The 20,695-nt window shown below is 38.8% G+C and overlaps 2 protein-coding genes across 2 annotated transcripts in view; one reads left to right on the top strand and one right to left on the bottom strand.

The window, feature by feature from the left end:
• The window catches only part of LOC137651319 (retinol dehydrogenase 12-like), a 67,242-nt gene extending 56,203 nt beyond the window's left edge, over positions 1-11,039 (bottom strand). The window contains exons 1-2 of the mRNA XM_068384594.1: positions 10,747-11,039; positions 3,943-4,137 (exon numbers count right to left, since the gene is read on the bottom strand). Of these exons, the coding sequence (XP_068240695.1) occupies positions 3,943-4,137; positions 10,747-10,876 (325 nt within the window). The 5' untranslated portion in view covers positions 10,877-11,039. The remainder of the gene's footprint in view (positions 1-3,942; positions 4,138-10,746) is intronic.
• A 9,228-nt stretch (positions 11,040-20,267) lies between these two features.
• LOC137650684 (KICSTOR subunit 2-like) overlaps positions 20,268-20,695 on the top strand; it is a 215,069-nt gene continuing 214,641 nt past the window's right edge. Inside the window, exon 1 of the mRNA XM_068383849.1 lies at positions 20,268-20,402. The gene's annotated coding sequence lies outside the window, so the exon portion shown is untranslated. The remainder of the gene's footprint in view (positions 20,403-20,695) is intronic.

The following is a 20,695-nucleotide window of genomic DNA, read 5'->3' as shown; positions in this document are numbered from 1 at the left end:
GGGATTTTGTACCCCTCTCTGAGCAACCTCACAGATTGTTGATCTGCGCCTCTCTTCTCCCAGGCTTGCCAGAAGTTCTTGAGTCTGGCACCTACTGCTGTCTGAAGTTGCGGGCAGTCAGACACTGCCCTTAGAGGACTTGGATCCTTTTCTCTTCCCTCTCTTCCCTTCGGCACGAGCACCTCCCCTGCTGGAGGCTCTGCCACTAAAGGGCGGGATAAACCGAGACGCTGGAGTGTCTATCCTAGGTCTAGCAGACAATGCAGGCAAAGGGGGAGCTTTGCGAGCCGAGGACGCAACTAGATCGTGGGTGTCCTTCTGCACTAAAGACAAGGCAATTTCCTTAACCAAGACTTCAGGAAACAGGCACTTGGACAAGGGCGCAAAGAGTAACTCAGATCTTTGGCATGGCGTCACTCCAGCAGACAGGAAAGAGCATAGAGACTCTCGTTTCTTCAGGACTCCGGACGTGAATGAAGCGGCAAGTTCGTTGGACCCATCACGGACGGCCTTGTCCATGCAGGACATAATGAGTAAGGAAACATCCTTATCAGCAGAAGAGATTTTCCTACTCAGGGCTCCTAAACACCAGTCTAGGAAGTTAAAGACTTCGAGCGCCCTAAATATACCTTTAAGAAGGTGGTCCAGGTCCGAGGGTGACCAACAAATCTTTGAGCGTCTCATGGCAAGGCGGCGGGGAGAGTCTACAAGACTTGAGAAGTCGCCCTGGGCAGAGGCAGGAACTCCCAAGCCGAGAACTTCTCCCGTGGCATACCAGACGCTCGATCTAGATGAGAGTTTAGAAGGGGGGAAGGCAAATGCTGTCTTCCCTAAACTCCTCTTGGTCTCTAACCAATCGCCCAACATCCGTAAAGCTCTCTTGGATGAGCGAGAGAGAACGAGTTTAGTAAAGGCAGGCATGGTAGCAGGAACGCCTAAGACAAACTCTGACGGCGGAGAACGAGGAGCCACAGAAATAAAGTGGTCAGGGAACAACTCTTTAAAAACCGCCATGACTTTTCTAAAGTCCAAGGATGGTTGAACTGCTTTAGGCTCATCTAGTTCTGAGGGTTGATCCTCATGCTGTGGTTCAGCAACGTCCTCATCTGACTGTTCCTCATCCGATAACTGATGAGAAAACGGCAACGGAGTAGGCAACGTTTGACTCGCAGAGTCCGGTCGCACTGGTGCATACGTGACGGAGCCGGACGGAGCGTCCTGGAACTGCCGAACAGCCTGGGAACTGTCAACAACAACAGGTGCGCGAGGACGCACAGCGTCCACCCGAGACTGTTTAGACCGTCTGGGTTGTGCAGTCAACACCATACCGGGTTGCGGAGGTTGACGCACCGCGTCAAAACAAAAACAAGTCAACTCTGATGGTTGGTGAACGTCCTGAACGTCACCAATCACATCAGTGCGTTGCCTAACGTCAACGTGCAGCTGGTAATCCACACTGGGTCGCAACGGTGGAGGTACTACCCCAACTGGTTGACGCGAGAAAGCTACATCAACGTCAACAGGACGCACAACAGACCGTTTGGATGGCTGATGGCCAGTAGGTTCGGCGGAAACCTTCTCAGCATTGTAGTCCTCCATCAAGGACGCAAGCTTGGACTGCATGTCTTGCAGTAACTCCCATTTAGGGTCTACGGAAGCAGGTGCGGTAACAGACGGGGCTAGCGAATGAGACGGCACAACTTTGCCTCTCTTAGGCGGCGAGCAGTCATCAGATGACGGCAACGAGTCCGAACTGTCCCAGTGGCTACAACCGGGACGTTGGACTTGTCCTGAAGGGACCGACTTACGCTTTAAAGGCCTGGAGACCTTTGTCCAAGGTTTCTTACGAGAAACACCTTCGGACGACGAGGTAAAAATGGGCTCTCTCGTCTTACGTTGGTAGGGGCGATCTTGGAGAGATACGCCTGATACCATAGAGGGAACGTCTGTTCGCTGATCAAGGCCTCTCGAACCCATGAGTCGTACGACATAGCTTCTCCCCTGGGCTTGGGAGCTTGCAAGAGGTCCCGGACTAGGAGGACAACAGGCACGAACAGACGAACCCTCGAGCGCAACACTGTTCACAACACTTTGCGTAACACTAGGCACTTTGACACTATCCTTCGTGGCACTTTGGCACTCGAGTTCCTTGATTTCGGTCACTTGCTAAAGACTCAACTCTCTCCCCCAAGGCATGAATAGCACGCATCATGTCTGCCATCGACGGTTCCTGAGTGCTAGGAGGGGGGTTAGGAACCACTACAGGGGAAGGATTAGGTTCAGGGGCATGTGGAGAGGAAAAATCTACCGACCTAGAAGAACTTCTCCTTACCCTATCTCTCTCTAGTCTGCGTGTATATTTCTCAAATTCGATAAAATCGAATTCCGAAAGGCCCACGCATTCCTCACACCGATCTTCCAATTGACAGGTTTTACCCCGACAATTGGAACAAACAGTGTGAGGGTCGAGAGAAGCCTTTGGAAGACGCCTATGACAGTCCCTAGCATTACATTTTCTGAACTTGGGAACTTGTGAATGGTCAGCCATTTTGAATTAGTCAAGGGAAAATTCCAAAAAACGATCTAAGTCATCAACAATTAATCCAATCCAAAAAAGAGTTCAAGGATTTATTTGAAGAAAAACACCTGTACTGCGAAAGCTCAAACCAAATTAAAGTACTTCACCAAATATGATGGGAAAAACTCCAGGTTCAACAGCGAGTAAAGTACGTCTTGTCGACACGTCGACAGAGAAGAAATTGAGTCTTTGTTTACATCGAGAGTGGTATCTGGCCGACAGTTGGCGCTGGTGGGCACACCCGCAACCTGTATAGCGATCGCTGGCGAGTTTTTACTGTATGTGTCTGTCGAGCAACAGAGTTGCAGCTATTATATATTCACCGACTAAGTTAAATATTTAAAAATAAATATTTTAAGAAGAGTAACAACATTGAAATAAATATCTCCTATATAAACTATAAAAACTTCAACAAAACAAGTGGAAGAGAAATAAGAAAGAATAGTGTAGCCAAGTGTACCCTCAAGCAAAAGAATGCTGTAAATATCCATTGCACTCAACGAACTGCAAACTATTATCTTGAAGAAAAAACAAAAGAATAAAACTGACAGGTGACAATTCCGGGAGTACATTAGTACATTAGTACTTTCTGGCGACTGAAAACTAAGTAAAAAAAGCATCACCTACCTGTGTTTTTCTGAACTACCGGCTGGAAGGAAGCTCCTATGATATGTGCTGACGACAAAAGGAGCAAAACGTGTATTCTTTATTTAAATCTGTAACTGTGTCAATAGAGGTTTCCTCCAGTAGTATATGGGATTTAAAATTTGTGTAATTGCAAAAATTTATTAAATTATGTGTTCCAATGTCCTAATTAATATTGCACAATTCTATAATTGAACCAAAAAAACCACCTTCATGTATCATACCAGGTACAATGGTAGACTTCTATGGTGGTACTGTAATCCGTGTAACCCACAACGTTTTTAGGCAGTTTATTGTACCCGAACATACTGTACTATGTGTATCAGTCAGTCTGTGTCTCTTTTTGTTTGCAAATTGATCCACTTATTCTAAAATGATAATACAAAACATCATAACAGCCAAAACTCAAGTCAGCAAGAGTATGTGCATACTGTGACCGTAATCAGAAGTGCTAGTCTTCCTGTCTGATGGGTGCCAGGGGCATCCCTACCAAACACCAGAAGTTAAAACAACCTCATTAAATTTTAACGGGAGTTCAAGGTTTGCCGAAGTCATACTCCCACTAAAGTAGGATGGTTTGTATATGTGTAGAGCAAATTACCTTCATACCAATAGTGATTTTAATTATGCATGCAGTGGGTGAAAACCTAAACATTGACATTGTTACCTCAAAAGTAATCTCTAGTTAAAGGAGAAGAAAATCCTTGAAAGAACCTTACCTCTTTTACTTAACTCACGAGCAGTTTCCTTCCCTATGCCAACATTACATCCAGTAATAACAATTGTTTGTCCATCTACCCGTTTGGTAGAAGTGCAAAGACCTCCCACAATATACCGACGCACCAATATAATAAGAGCGGCGTGTGCTGCCATACATTGAACCGCAGAACCACAAACATAATCGATGATACCAACTGCAAATACAGTAAAAGAAAACAAATTATTTCTTTAAATTTCACACACTATTCAAGCATTAACATACTGCGTTGAAGAAAAAAGAACAGTAAAATAAATGAACACAATATAAAATAAATGAACACAATAAGTTCAGTTTTATGAACTGTACAATAAATACAATTACATTCTAGTACCAACCCAGTCATTATCCATTAGTAAATAACTTCCTACAGATGTTTAAATTTACTAAGTATTTTCCAAACCTAGTAAACAAAAAGACTAAGCATTCTAAAACGAATACATAGCTTAAGTGGCAAAAGTATTATCTATGAGCTTGGCGACTTTCTTCAGCAGAAGCATTTAGGAGTTTTGCTAAAAGAAAAAAATATTTGAAGTTATATAAAGCACTACTGTATAAGAAAGCAGTTATTGTATAATCTACTATGGTACTTCCAAGACAATTTCACTAAATCATAATAATATTGGTATCCATTTTGTGGAGAAATACTATTGAAATACAAGTCAATGCAATTACCAAAAATATTACTAAATTCCACTCTAAGATGGCTAAATCAATTCTGTATTTGACAATGCCAAAATAATACACAAACAACCATTTAGGCTATACCATATACACACAATCACAGAATTTAAGGAATTTGTATATTTCCTATGTGAACAAACATACGTCCTTTCATCTGATTCTAATTCTGATTCTTATTCTTATCATTATTGTTGTTATTATTAGTTATTATTATTATCATTATTATTATTATTATTATTATTATTAATTGTTGTAGTTGCTGCTGTTGTTATTACTAGCTAAGCTACAACCATATTTGGAAAAGCAGGATGCTATAAGCCCAAGGGCTCTAACAAAGGAAAATACCCCAGTGAGGAAAGTAAATAAGGAAAAACTATATGAGAATTAATGAACCATCATTATAAAATATTTTAAGAACAGTAACAACATTAAAATGACAAATTTGAAAGTAATTTGTATTTTTTCTAACAATTCAAACCTGTAGCTATTTATTTGGGATTATCTTTTGGCGAAGCTGGAAGACTAGCCATTAAGACTTTAGGCGAGGTAGCAACTATCCAACCCACTAATTAGCGGGAGTTAGTGAAGGTTAGTGGGGGTTGCCAGCTATCCCTCTAACTCACACACTAGTAAATCCGGGCCCCTTTTGATTGCAAGCAGGACTTAATCTTGGGGACATGTGATGGCAGGACAATTTGTATAAATAGCTACACGTTTGTATTGTTAGGAAAAATACAAATTACTTTCAAATTTGTCATTTGTTCCAACACTCTACAAACCTTACTCTGTTTATTATGGATGACTCACCCATTAGGAGGGTGGAAGTCCGACCACTGGTGCAGAATTTTCACATACGGGCTTGGCCCATGACTGAGAAAAACCCTGACACCTTGCTACAAGTTTGTGCAATGCACGGATAGTAGCCTGAGCAACCTGTGTGCATGTGAAAACTAGCAATGTGACAGTCCAGGTAAAATTACTACGTGCTACATAGTTAAGTTGATACTGTCTCAAACATAGACGTTTCCCAATACCCACCTCACAGAGAGTATCGGGGAAGTAGACAAGTATTAAGTCTATACTAGGTTACACGAGGAAAATGGTTGTTTCCTACAGTGTGCAGAGGACCCATAGTGCTGTTCCCAGGAGAGGAGAAGATGAGAGAAAGAAAGAGACAGTTATTCTTACACATTCATCCCATCCTAAACCCGGGTAACCTATGCCCTCGACCATCTACTACTTGTTCATCAAGTAGTCTGAAGCATTCTAAACCACTTGTTGTGCAGCCACCACAGGACCAATGAAGAACGCCTCCATTCTCCTATGGGTCACGTCTTGCAGGTAGTGGGCGATGAAGGTCGTTTGAAAATGCCACACAACCAATTTTAATACCAAAGACAAAGAGTAGTTACGTTTAAATGGCAGGGACGTACTTATGCCCCTGACATCATAAGCTCAAGGTCAACGAGCAGGAGGAGGGTCGGGTTTCACTGCATGGTTAATGACCTTACAAATCGAAGCTGAGCTGATGTTCTTTGTGACCTTCCTCTTGACCTTCCCCATGCTGACAGTGTGCTGACACTCGGGGGCAAGCTGCTGCAGTGCATTTAAGGTGATACCTCAAACCCCTCACTGGGCAAAGTAACAGCTGATCTGGATCATCAGTTACAAAATGAAACCTTCCAATCCGAAAGGGCCCAAATTTAGATTCACTACTCCCAGATTTTGAGTCTTAGCAATAAACTCAGGGACGAAGCCGAGTGTCACTTCCCCCCTCCCCTTGAATGGACAATGTTGTTGGATAGACCATGAACCTCATTCTCTCTCTCTTGGCCGAAGCCAACGCGAGTAGGAACACCTTATAATTGAGGTGGCGATCTATAGAGCAAAACTCCCAGGGAACCACTAACCACTTGTTTCACAGCCTCAATGAGTTCTCTAAACCATGGGGTGTCCTTTGCAAACGAAGGGATGGCCACAGAAACCGCAACAGGTGAAGGTTTGTCAACGCCCTGATAACACTTGCCTCTCTTGGCGACCATACGGAAGAACGAGTCCGTGCTACCGGGGTAGAAAGCGCAGCCATTAGCGAGCAGACCTTCATCAGCAGGAGCTCTCCCACCCAACTGGCGAATGCGCTCCGATACACGACTATCGCCAATTAGGGCCTGTTCATCCGTGAGCTGTAATTGTGGACAAGGGCGCACACATTCGTCAGGGAACCTGCAAGAGGTTAATGAGCTGCCTTGTGTACTCCTACAGAAAAAGGTACGTGCTCGGATGGAACCGAGGAAAACGTCAGAACAAGCAGGCTCTATCTCATACAAAGTAGAAGCCTCAAGCAATAACCCCGAAGGGTTATGCAACACGAGACTAGTCAAAACTCCTTGTGCCCTGGGGGCTGTGACTGCAAAAGGTTAGGAGCTGCACCATCTGGATGCTCCGAAGAGGTAGAGCGAGGCATAGAAGAGTCTAATGCCGGCTTACGAGGTACTCGAAGGGGAGACCACTTAGGAGAAGAAGCCCTTACATGTCAGCGAGAAAGGTGACCTGCCTCGTAGGGTGGAGGAACAGCGCAAATGCGTTTCTCCTGCTGAGGGAACTCAGCATGCTGAACAAGATCAGGTTGCTGAGTGCACCCAACACACTAAGCAAACTCAGCTGGCTAATAGAGATGAGCTGACATGAAAACCCAGGGGATCACAACCCTGGTTGGGACTCTGGGGAGGCCATACCAGCACTTCCTCAGGTGGGCGAGAAGTTGCGGAGGATGCTTCAGCAACGGGCATGATACACTCTGGATGGAACTACACTCAAGAGGCTTGTGGGAGACCACCGCTGCAGAGGCAAATATGGGCTCCCACTGTGTCCAAAACTTCAGCATCTCAAGGACCCGTTCCATCGAGGGGGAACCCAAGATCCCCAAGGAAGGCAAAAGTTGACTCATGGCATCACATGAGATAAGGTCCCTTTTGGCAGGAGGCACTACAACTTCTCAAGGGGAAGCATTAGGGCCCTCCATACCTGAGGGTTGTCCAAAGATCAAATAGTCATTACTCTTACTGCCAGCAGTTAGCGGGGGCAGACGAGGCGCCATAGTAAAAAGTCAGGACTTCTTCAACCTCGAGGAGCACCCCGAGAGAGAAGAATCCCTTTTAGACTACTACTTCTGTCCCTTGCTGTACTGCTCACAATGGAAGGATGGCCACTCCTGTCACTCTCCGCAGGAAAACACCTGAGTGCAGGAGTGTTGTCTGCACTTAGGGCAAAAGGAATGAGGATAAGCCAACATGAAGTATGAAGAATTTTTCTTCACTCTTCTTTCCTTCAGTATTTTGGTCTCGCTCCCAATATTGTACAGTAGTTACCCCTCAAGCCTTCGTTCCCACACTTTACATTTTCTGTGCTGAAAGACTGGTAGACTGCGCTAATTTCAATCGTTGACAATGCCATTGCCATGTTCGTGACGTCACAGCGTATAAATGCAACAGAAGCCCTACGCCGGCGATCAATGGTTCTTTCCTTAAACTACGTGTCAAAATGAATCGTTACACTGAAATGTGCGTTTTTCAAGTTTTATGGACTGGTTAACCTAGAAGATTATCCTAAAGCCCCTGTTTTGGGCAGTATAAGTGAGGTTAGCCACCTCCTTGGTAGGTAAAAATAAAGCTCCTAGGTTAGACAGAGTGGAGAACTTTAGGTTAGGTGGTGTTCTCGAGTTTATTTCCCTTTTACAATGAGATTTCAGTCATAACTTTTGTTATTTTATAACATCTAAAATTCAACAAATATAGGGTTCCCCCAATTATTTCTATCAGAACAGTTTAAAGTACCCATAAATACACTACGAACACTTCTTATTTTCTTAAATAGGAGTATCGTGCTGTAGTAAATATTTACCAGTAGGCTATCATACAGCCACTCAACCACACAGTAAACGGAGCATTTGTCGTTTGCTGAGCCAGAATGTAAAACCACATTTGACAAGGTAATACTGAGAAAACAAAATCACCTAACCCACACTAGGAACCTTTTCCTTACCTACCAGGCGAGGTACGTCCCATATTACCCCGCCTGGCGAGGTACGTCCCATATTACCCCGCCTTACACTACCAGGAGCCTTTGTATATTAGCGGCCAGTTCCTCCCATGTGCATTAAAAATGGACGCCAACTAACGTAAACTTCCCAACAGGCGTCGAAGGAAAATCTCGCAAGATAGGCTAATCTCACGCCATCAGCCATTGCTGTCGGTCTTGGAAAGCAATAGCAGGCCAGTCAACTCGTTCCACGCCTCGACAGGAGAGGTGTCACCCATGGGTTTGCCGGCGAGATCCAGGACTTTCTGTGCCCTTGCTGAAACGGGGAGCGAGTAGATACCGATTAGTTTCGTTCTCAGGTCGTCGTAGGAAACTTGGCCAGCCTGGGCGTCGAGCCATGGGGAAATCTTGTCGAATACCTCCTCTGGGATGGAGGTGAGAACGATGTCGGCCTAGCGACTCGGAAGAGTACGTCTGTTCTAAGGAACCCGGAAGCAGTGTTGTGTTGAGAAAACGGCGGCAGTTTGACTTTGGGCGTGGAGGCTAGGCCGTTGGGAGTGATGGGGGGGTTGAATTCGCCATTGTGGTCAGTCGACGAGTCGGCGAAGAGGTGGGAAGTTGAGATGTCGGTTAAGCTCATCCTACTGCCTTACAAATGCACCGAGGTGTTGGAACACCAAAGGCCGAAGCTCACGCCTAAGGTAACGGAGTAAAATAAGGTAGCACGGCTGTAATAAGTCCGTTAAGGGCAAAGCCAAAACCGCTGATGCTACTTCAACTCCGGGCTCACCAGTTGTAAGGACAGTGAGACGAGCTATCACCAACAACAACTGACGGTTTATTCAAACAGGTGCGAGAATATAATACAAGGTGGGGACGGCAATGTAGCATGCGCGCTGGCGCCAATCTGGCTTGAACCAACTGCCACAAAATGTGTGTTTTTTTACACGTATGAATACTTGAAATACAAGCCAATAGAAATAGGTAGCGAAATGATAAATACATGAAATTGTAGCTCTGAGGGAGCGGAACAAATATATACAGTTAACCACAGTGTGGCGAAAGGAGAATTTAAATGAAATGGAGAATTCGATGAGAATGCTGGACGACGGAGGGAGCGATGTCCTTACACCCCCCAAACCTTACCTACAAGCCGTGTCCTTCCCTACTTACCTAACGGAGGGGTTAACGTCCCTTGCCATGTATGATAGCGGCCACCTGTATGTATTATTATGACTAACTTAGAATACGGCAGTGCAAGGGGAGTCGTAGGGGGGCGTTAGCTCCTCCATTAGGTAATAGGTAAGGACACGGCTTGTAGGTTAGGTTAGGGGGGAAAGTTTAGGTTAGTTGATGTCCGTTTTTAATGAACATGTGAGGAACTGGCCGCTGATATACAAAGGCTCCGACCACCTATACACAGACATATTCTTAGTCAGCCGTCATCATACATACAGGTGGCCGCTATCATACATACATCCCCACTTCCGTATTCATAGCTTACCCTGTCCTAAGGAATTACATTCACCCACAGTATAAGTTTACCTATGCACCGTTCACGCACACTAATGTTACCCATGTGTAAGTATTGGGTCACCATTCACAGTCAAGTTCAGGAGAAATGGGTTCTCTTAGCCTCCCACGAACTCACGTTATTATTATCATTATTATGATTACTAGCCAAGCTACAACCCTAGTTGGAAAAGCAAGATGCTATAAGCCCAAGGGCTCCAACAGAGAAAAATTAGCCCACAGTGGAAAGGAAATAAGGAAATAAATATATGATGAGAACAAATTGATAATATATCATTCTAAGACAATAACAACGTCAAAATAGATATGTCATATATAAACTATAAAAAGACTCATGTCAGCCTGGTCAAAACATATTACTTCTATAATAATACCAACTGACTACCGTACTACCAATATTATCATAATCATACTTAAATGAACATATTAAAAAAACACTATAACTACGCCTCCTTTCGAAGAACAACGGATTTAACACTTTGACCTTTGACCTGAGGTCGGAAATACTTACAGATGCCACACAGGAGCAAAAGAGTGAGTCCTTCGAGCTGGAAGAAGTAATCCCATCCCTGGGTTAAGAACTTGACGGTCAGCCATTTGAAATTAAGAAAACCGCGCATAAGGGATATTTTACTGTCCATCTTTATAGCTGGATATCAACCTTAATTGCGAAATGTCAAAGGTCAGATGTGCAGGTTTAACTGTTCCTAAAAGATGTGCAGGTTTAGCTGTTCCTAAAACAGCAATGAGCCAATGACTGTTTTACGGCAGTAAATCAGCCAAATTGAGCCAATAGACATTGTACGTGTTCAAAGTTCAAACTTCGCTGTTAGTTATCCAGAATGACTTTAGTTAGTCAGTGATTAAGCATCGAAGTGCAGAAAAGTTGCCAATTTATCCAATCTATGAAAGAATTACATTGTGTAATTGGAGATTTTAAATTTTGATGACTTGTAGTCCATATACAGTACTGTAATCAACATCTTTCACGTGTTTCAAACATGTTAGGTGGTTGCTTAGTTACAAGGTTTAAATGACTTTAAATTTACATTTCACAAACACGAGCTTACAACACTCCTAATCTGATTACTCTCTCTCTCTCTCTCTCTCTCTCTCTCTCTCTCTCTCTCTCTCTCTCTCTCTCTCTCTCTCTCTCTCTCTCTCTCTCTCTCTCTCTCTCTCTCTCTCTCTCAAAACTTGTATATACTTTATTTTTTTTATTCTTTTGGCATAACTTAGTTACAATGTAGATGTAAAAAAAAATTACTGTGTTACCATGTACTCAAATGTCTGACGCCAATGGGCGCAATAAATTGATTATAACAAAAAACATCTCTCAAAACTGAAAATTGCATTTAACAGAAAATTCTACAAAAAGTTATATCCTTCAGAGCAAAATCATTCGTATATAACGAAAGATTGAGTGAAGAAGGGATAATTTTAAAGGTAGTTCTGGTGTTGAAAACAGCAAATTAGAGATGAAACGTAATGTAGCTTAGATCATAATACTCCGGGGAAAATATCAAAGGAACGCATAATTAAAAGGAAATCTTTTTTTAGCACATTGTTATCAGCACGTCATCTCTAAGCTAAATCAACAATTCTTTGTATGCCATTTTCACTCGTTTAGAATTCTTCTCAAATGAAGTACGTTTGTAGTATTACCATGTAAACGAATTCATTATACAAGTTTCTTTTTAAAACGGGAGATCATAATTAATCTAAGTATTATTTGATATCCCCCCCCCAAAAAAAAAAAACATAGCGAGATATTTGAGGTGCATCACCTGTTGTATGATAAATACCATAGATATCTATGGGTAAGTACGTGATAAAATCAACGAGAGAGAGAGAGAGAGAGAGAGAGAGAGAGAGAGAGAGAGAGAGAGAGAGAGAGAGAGAGAGAGAGAGAGAGAGAATATACCAGTCATCGTGATCGGACTAGTCAAATTGATAAGAGGTCACTAATAGTGATAAAAAAATGTATAACCCATAGGCCTAATCGAGAGGCATGTTGCTATATGTTATTACGGTAGGCATATTATTATTATTATTATTATTATTATTATTATTATTATTATTATTATTATTATTATTATTATTATTATTGCGAGGCTAACTGCAACCATATTTGAAAAAAAAATTGCCTACTACAAGAATTTTTTTTAAAGAATAAATTATATGAAAATTAATTTTAAATAATATGAATATTGGAGTACTCCAAGGAAATGTGTTGTCACCTATGTTGTTTATCCTCCTCGTGGATTTTGTGATGCATAGAGCAGTTGGGGATGATGGAGAAGGATTGGACTGGATTGGTAACAGGAAATTAGCTGATCTAGATTATGCTGATGACGCTGTCCTTATTAACAGAACACAACAGGACTTACAAAGTTTGCTTACCACAATGCATGAAATGTCACAAGAGGTTGGACTCAAGATAGATAGAAGAAACACAGAGATGATGAGAACGAAATATGCAATGCGAGATAAAATATCATTGGGAAAAGAGAGGATTAACGAGGTGGAATCATTTAAATATCTAGGAACTATGATCTCTAAAACGGAATATTTAGAATTAGAGTTTAATGAAAGATTGAAGAAAAAACAGTCAATGGCTAGGTTAAGAAAAATTTGGAAATCAAATCACCTGAACTTACATAAAAAAAAATAAAAATCAGGCTATATATTAATTTAGTGAGATCGGTGTTACTGTATGAACATAAACCGTGGTATAACAATGAAACAATACCAAACAGATTCTGTAGATTTGCAAACAAAACTCTCAGAAGAATATTGGGAGTTAAATGGATTAGAAATGAAATTATAAGAGCGATTACTTGTGTGGCATGTGTGGATGAGATCATGGCGTGGGGTAGATGGAGATAGTTTGGGTATGCCCTTCGCACTCCCCAAGAGAGATCATTTCACCAAACTTTCAGCTGGGCTCCACAAGGTACTAAAAGAGTTGGAAGACCCTGGCCTACATGGCTGAGGACTATAAAGCGTAAAGTAAATGATGAATGGAGAATAATGTTCAAAAGGTAGCAGGATAGACAAATATAGTTCTTTAAGGTATACATGTCTAAAAATTTCCAGACTTTCTAAAAAAAAAATTAAAAAAATCATTTGGAGACAAGCTAAACAGGATATTTTTTCCTCAAAAGCAAAGTTACAAGCCAGAATTAACTTATAGATAATGTTAAACTGGTTCCATAATGTTAAAGAATTACTGTCAAAGAAAAGATTCAGGTAAGGAAGATTCCCTATCTTATAACCACTGACAAATTTGACAATCATACTTTCAGATTTTCTATACATTAAGTTCATCTTCTTCCTCCTAATCTGCACTCATTTTAACTATATTTAGACCTCTGTTGTGAACTTCGGCCACTACAGGTCTGTGTTAGGGAGATGTGATCGATGAAAAGAGAGTAGCATCATCTGCACAAGCAAAAAGCGTATCTTTAAGACCAAACCTAATCACATAACTTAGGATGTGAAAATTTTAAGTATATTTTTCTAATCCTAAGCATTGCATAACAAGAGTTCAATGTAAGTTTATCTACAGTTTTTTTAATAGCATGTGTTCCAATATTGTTCGTATAAATGAACCAGGGATGTGTAAGAATTATCACATAAATCTTTTTACTGAAATAATCTTTCCTAAGAAACAAGATAAAACTCATTTATCTATGGTCATTGAATTTCATATCAGGAGTAGCCTACTTATATAATTGGCCAGGTAGTTTGTTCACCTATGTACAACAAAGTCCAACTAGACACCCGAAAGACTGAAGATTAAGGCTTTCAATAAGAAACTGAAGAAGCTGTGTGATAATCTAAATACCTAAGAGTGTATAGGCAAACAGATTTATTTTTATTTTGTAGATCATGTAGGGCGCAGGCTTCCCTTGTGTGGTATGCCCAAGGAAAATACCACTAAAAGCAAACCAAAGCAAATTGGTTTCCGTTGTAATGTCTTTTTGGTTGCCAAAACCACTATCAACAGTGCTGTCTGCCACAGCCAGAGGGAAGCATTTAGTCCCAATGAACTGGCTATTTCTTAAGTTGAATAAAATGTGAAAGTCATCCAGTATTGAGTTAATGGTAAATTCATTCAGCAGATAAATGCAGTCACGTAACTGGTGATGGCGCAAATATACGTTTATTGCCAGTAATGTGATATCGTGCATGATTTTGCATTTCAAAATGAATTTAAAAGGTCAGAGTCAAAATAAAATGGAGAGGATCGTTTTAGTGTGGAGATATCATGTTATCATATACTGTATATTTAATAATTCGAATATCCACCCTTTCATTAAATTGGGTCTGTTCAATCCTATTGATATGAAATAACTATCTATTAAACTGTTTGTAATATATATATATATATATATATATATATATATATATATATATATATATATATATATATATATATATATATATATATATATATATATATATATATATATATATATATATCTTCTTTGTCTACATCTTTTCCTACTTCTATGTGGGGTCGATGTTTCTGGTCAGCTTTCTCCATCTACCTCTGTCCTACACCTCATCACCGGTTAATCCCTTTGATCCAAGGTCATCCTTGATACAGTCCACCCACTTTCGCTTTGGTCTCCCTCTCCTTCTCGTTCCCTCTACCTCTATATACATATGTGTGCGTGTGTGTATTAATTACCTGATCACAAAAACATGCTTAAATACCTAGAAACAGTAAGAAATAAATCTAATAAATAAAAGGAGTAAAATAGATAAAACGTAGCATAATGCTGTGAAATCATCTTCAGAACATACTGATATAGAATTGAATGCTATATAACACTAAATTAAATGTGATTGTCTGTAAGAAGCTTAAATGTTTGAAGACGGAATTAGTTTTTTATTCGTTATCAAACAATAAACAGGAAAGTCACATTGATTCGATAATTTTTGTAGTGCTAAAATATCCCTAATTTTATGTCATTTGTATTTCCTATCATCATCATCATCATCATCTCCTACGGCTATTGACGCAAAAAGCATGTTAAATTTCGCCGGTCGTCTCTATCTTGAGCTTTTAAATCAATAATTCTCCATTTATCATCTCCTACTTCACGTTTCATAGTCCTCAGTCATGTAGGCCAGAGTCTTCCAACTCTTCTAGTGCCTTGTGGATTCCAGTTGAAAGTTTGGTGATCTAATCTCTCTTGAGGAGTGCGAAGAGCATGCCTAAACCATCTCCATTTACCTTTCACCATGATCTCATCCACATATGGCACTTGAGTATTATCTCTTATAGTTTCATTTCTAATTCTGTCCTGCTATTTGATCCCAATATCTTCCTGAGGGCTTTGTTCTCAAATCTACAAAATATGTTTGATATTGTTTCATTGTCATACCACGACTCAAGGTAACACAGTAACACCACCGATCTCACTAAACTTATATATAGCCTGATTCTTATAAGTAATTCCAGGCGATTTGAATACCAAATTTTACTTAACCTAGCCATTATCTGATTTTATTTTTTTTTACTTTCATTAAAATTCAATTCTGAAGACCCTATATTAGAAGTCCCAGTTCCTAAATATTCAAATGATTCCACCTCATTAATCCTTTCTTTGCAATGATATTTTATCTTCCATTGCATATTCCGTTCTCACCTCTTTCTTTCTTCTATTTATCCTGATTCCAATCTCATATGATATTTCATGCATTGTGGTAAGCAAGCTTTGTAAGTCATGTGGCGTGTTGCTAATAAGGACAGCATCATTGTCATACTCTATGTCCGGTAATTTCCTGTTACCAATCCAATCCAACCCTTATCCGCCATCCTCAACTGTTCTATGCATTACAAATTCCATGAGGAGGATAAACAACATGGGCGACAACAAATTCCCTTGGAGTACTTCACTGTTCACTGGAAATTCATTAGATAGTACTGTACTCCACTGTCATTAACTTTTCATTTGCTATGCTCATGGACAGATTTAATCAATTTTACATATTTAAGAGGAACTCCATAATAACCCAGGAATCTCCACAAATTTGGCCGGTGCACAATATCAAAGGCTTTTTCATAGTCTATAAATGCTATCAAAATTGGATTTCTATATTCTACACATTGCTGTACATGTCTTAAAATGAAAATTTAGTCAGTACAACTTCTACCTTTTCGAAATCCTGCTTGTTCATCTCTCAGCTTTTCACCAATACTTCTCTCTATCTTTAAACAAACCTAAACATTTAAATTAAAGTATTACGATAGCAAAGTTGGAATGACCATGAAAAAATGTAAAAACCATTAAGTGGTGCAAGGAAAGCTCCGCCCACCTGTCAGTTATCAATAATTTTGTACTTTTGACTTTTAGACCTTGACGTTAAGGGTGCTTGATGATGGATGCGTAACGTAAAGTTCTTAAGTTTGTAGGCATAGAATTAAGAGAAATACAAATTAGTTTCATTTGTCAAATTTATCCTCTACGTATTTCCCTCTGAAATTGGCTTTTATTCTGAGATTGACCTATCGAGATTCTTTTTTTCCAACATGAGGCTGTGGGCCATCCACTTACATAAATCTTTATTTTCTTTCCTTTTTTCATCAATCGTTTCCTCTATCTCTCTATAATTCTCTCCTTAAATCTCTCTTTCCAAGGTCCATTTCCCTCAATATCTCATATTTTCGTTCTGTGTACACTGCAACTTATTTCCCTCAATCTCATATTTTCATTGTGTGTATACTACAACTTATTTCTCTCAATTTCTCATATTTTCATTCTGTGTATACTACAACTTATTTCTCTCAATTTCTCATATTTTCATTCTGTGTATACTACAACTTATTTCTCTCAATTTCTCATATTTCCATTCTGTGTATACTACAACTTATTTCCCCCAATTTCTCATATTTTCATCCTGTGTATGCTACAACTTATTTCTCTCAATTTCTCATATTTTCATTCTGTGTATGCTACAACTTATTTCTCTCAATTTCTCATATTTTCATTCTGTGTATGCTACAACTTATTTCTCTCAATTTCTCATATTTTCATTCTGTGTATGCTACAACTTATTTCTCTCAATTTCTCATATTTTCATTCTGTGTATGCTACAACTTATTTCCCCCAATTTCTCATATTTTCATCCTGTGTATGCTACAACTTATTTCTCTCAATTTCTCATATTTTCATTCTGTGTATGCTACAACTTATTTCTCTCAATTTCTCATATTTTCATTCTGTGTATGCTACAACTTATTTCTCTCAATTTCTCATATTTTCATTCTGTGTATACTACAACTTATTTCCCCCAATTTCTCATATTTTCATCCTGTGTATGCTACAACTTATTTCTCTCAATTTCTCATATTTTCATTCTGTGTATACTACAACTTATTTCTCTCAATTTCTCATATTTCCATTCTGTGTATACTACAACTTATTTCCCCCAATTTCTCATATTTTCATCCTGTGTATGCTACAACTTATTTCTCTCAATTTCTCATATTTTCATTCTGTGTATGCTACAACTTATTTCTCTCAATTTCTCATATTTTCATTCTGTGTATGCTACAACTTATTTCCCCCAATTTCTCATATTTTCATCCTGTGTATGCTACAACTTATTTCTCTCAATTTCTCATATTTTCATTCTGTGTATGCTACAACTTATTTCTCTCAATTTCTCATATTTTCATTCTGTGTATACTACAACTTATTTCCCCCAATTTCTCATATTTTCATTCTGTGTATACTACAACTTATTTCCCCCAATTTCTCATATTTTCATTCTGTGTATGCTACAACTTATTTCTCTCAATTTCTCATATTTTCATTCTGTGTATACTACAACTTATTTCTCTCAATTTCTCATATTTCCATTCTGTGTATACTACAACTTATTTCCCCCAATTTCTCATATTTTCATCCTGTGTATGCTACAACTTATTTCTCTCAATTTCTCATATTTTCATTCTGTGTATGCTACAACTTATTTCTCTCAATTTCTCATATTTTCATTCTGTGTATGCTACAACTTATTTCTCTCAATTTCTCATATTTTCATTCTGTGTATGCTACAACTTATTTCTCTCAATTTCTCATATTTTCATTCTGTGTATGCTACAACTTATTTCTCTCAATTTCTCATATTTTCATCCTGTGTATGCTACAACTTATTTCTCTCAATTTCTCATATTTTCATTCTGTGTATGCTACAACTTATTTCTCTCAATTTCTCATATTTTCATTCTGTGTATGCTACAACTTATTTCTCTCAATTTCTCATATTTTCATTCTGTGTATGCTACAACTTATTTCCCCCAATTTCTCATATTTTCATCCTGTGTATGCTACAACTTATTTCTCTCAATTTCTCATATTTTCATTCTGTGTATGCTACAACTTATTTCTCTCAATTTCTCATATTTTCATTCTGTGTATGCTACAACTTATTTCCCCCAATTTCTCATATTTTCATCCTGTGTATGCTACAACTTATTTCTCTCAATTTCTCATATTTTCATTCTGTGTATGCTACAACTTATTTCTCTCAATTTCTCATATTTTCATTCTGTGTATGCTACAACTTATTTCCCCCAATTTCTCATATTTTCATCCTGTGTATGCTACAACTTATTTCTCTCAATTTCTCATATTTTCATTCTGTGTATGCTACAACTTATTTCTCTCAATTTCTCATATTTTCATTCTGTGTATGCTACAACTTATTTCTCTCAATTTCTCATATTTTCATTCTGTGTATACTACAACTTATTTCTCTCAATTTCTCATATTTCCATTCTGTGTATACTACAACTTATTTCCCCCAATTTCTCATATTTTCATCCTGTGTATGCTACAACTTATTTCTCTCAATTTCTCATATTTTCATTCTGTGTATGCTACAACTTATTTCTCTCAATTTCTCATATTTTCATTCTGTGTATGCTACAACTTATTTCTCTCAATTTCTCATATTTTCATTCTGTGTATGCTACAACTTATTTCTCTCAATTTCTCATATTTTCATTCTGTGTATGCTACAACTTATTTCTCTCAATTTCTCATATTTTCATTCTGTGTATGCTACAACTTATTTCTCTCAATTTCTCATATTTTCATTCTGTGTATGCTACAACTTATTTCTCTCAATTTCTCATATTTTCATTCTGTGTATGCTACAACTTATTTCTCTCAATTTCTCATATTTTCATTCTGTGTATGCTACAACTTATTTCTCTCAATTTCTCATATTTTCATTCTGTGTATGCTACAACTTATTTCTCTCAATTTCTCATATTTTCATTCTGTGTATGCTACAACTTATTTCTCTCAATTTCTCATATTTTCATTCTGTGTATGCTACAACTTATTTCTCTCAATTTCTCATATTTTCATTCTGTGTATGCTACAACTTATTTCTCTCAATTTCTCATATTTTCATTCTGTGTATGCTACAACTTATTTCTCTCAATTTCTCATATTTTCATTCTGTGTATGCTACAACTTATTTCTCTCAATTTCTCATATTTTCATTCTGTGTATGCTACAACTTATTTCTCTCAATTTCTCATATTTTCATTCTGTGTATGCTACAACTTATTTCTCTCAATTTCTCATATTTTCATTCTGTGTATGCTACAACTTATTTCTCTCAATTTCTCATATTTTCATTCTGTGTATACTACAACTTATTTCTCTCAATTTCTCATATTTTCATTCTGTGTATGCTACAACTTATTTCAATACTGCTGTTTAGTACCTTCCATAGGGATTATGTAATTAAGCTTCAATTATCTCTGATTAATCTCTTTACATCGAGTTTATGGTGTCATGGAACAGCATTATCTTAGCAGTGTACTCTACTGTACAAGGAACATGAATATCAATAATAAGACAAGTGTAGTACAACAAATGTGGATGAAAAGGGAAAAACTAGTGAAAATAAGGAACACATAAAGCTAAAAGAAACAGAGGCGCCGTTGCAAAGGAAAATCCTCAACATGAATCCGATCTGACTACTACAGTACACCCAACTGTCATGGCCGCCCAAACAAACTGTTTACTCGCCTCCTTTCTGCTAAGAACAAGATAGATTGTTGCGGATTATTCGAGGGAGAAGTTTTCACACATTGTGACATTTTCATCAGCTTCAGTCCATCACTATGTTAGTTAAAAATGTTTAAATTATTTGTGATTTCTTTCACAGTGAGAAGAATAGTGGTTGCAAAGTAGCCTAGATTAATGCTTTGTAGCGAAATGTGAAATACCATATCTTTTAGACTTTATGTTTCGTAAATAGGGCGTTGTAGTGGTTTGCGGGCTATGGCCAGTGGTAGCACCCGAACTGCCTAGTGTCCGAATGCCGACCACAACCCAACGTTCACTACACAAAAAAATATACAACGGGGGAATACCCAAAAATCTAGTTAACAGTTCAAGAGAACGGAACACTGGGCA

Source organism: Palaemon carinicauda, chromosome 12, assembly GCF_036898095.1.
Source record: "Palaemon carinicauda isolate YSFRI2023 chromosome 12, ASM3689809v2, whole genome shotgun sequence".
Taxonomy (NCBI): domain Eukaryota; kingdom Metazoa; phylum Arthropoda; class Malacostraca; order Decapoda; family Palaemonidae; genus Palaemon; species Palaemon carinicauda.
This window is presented reverse-complemented; position numbering and strand designations above follow the sequence as displayed.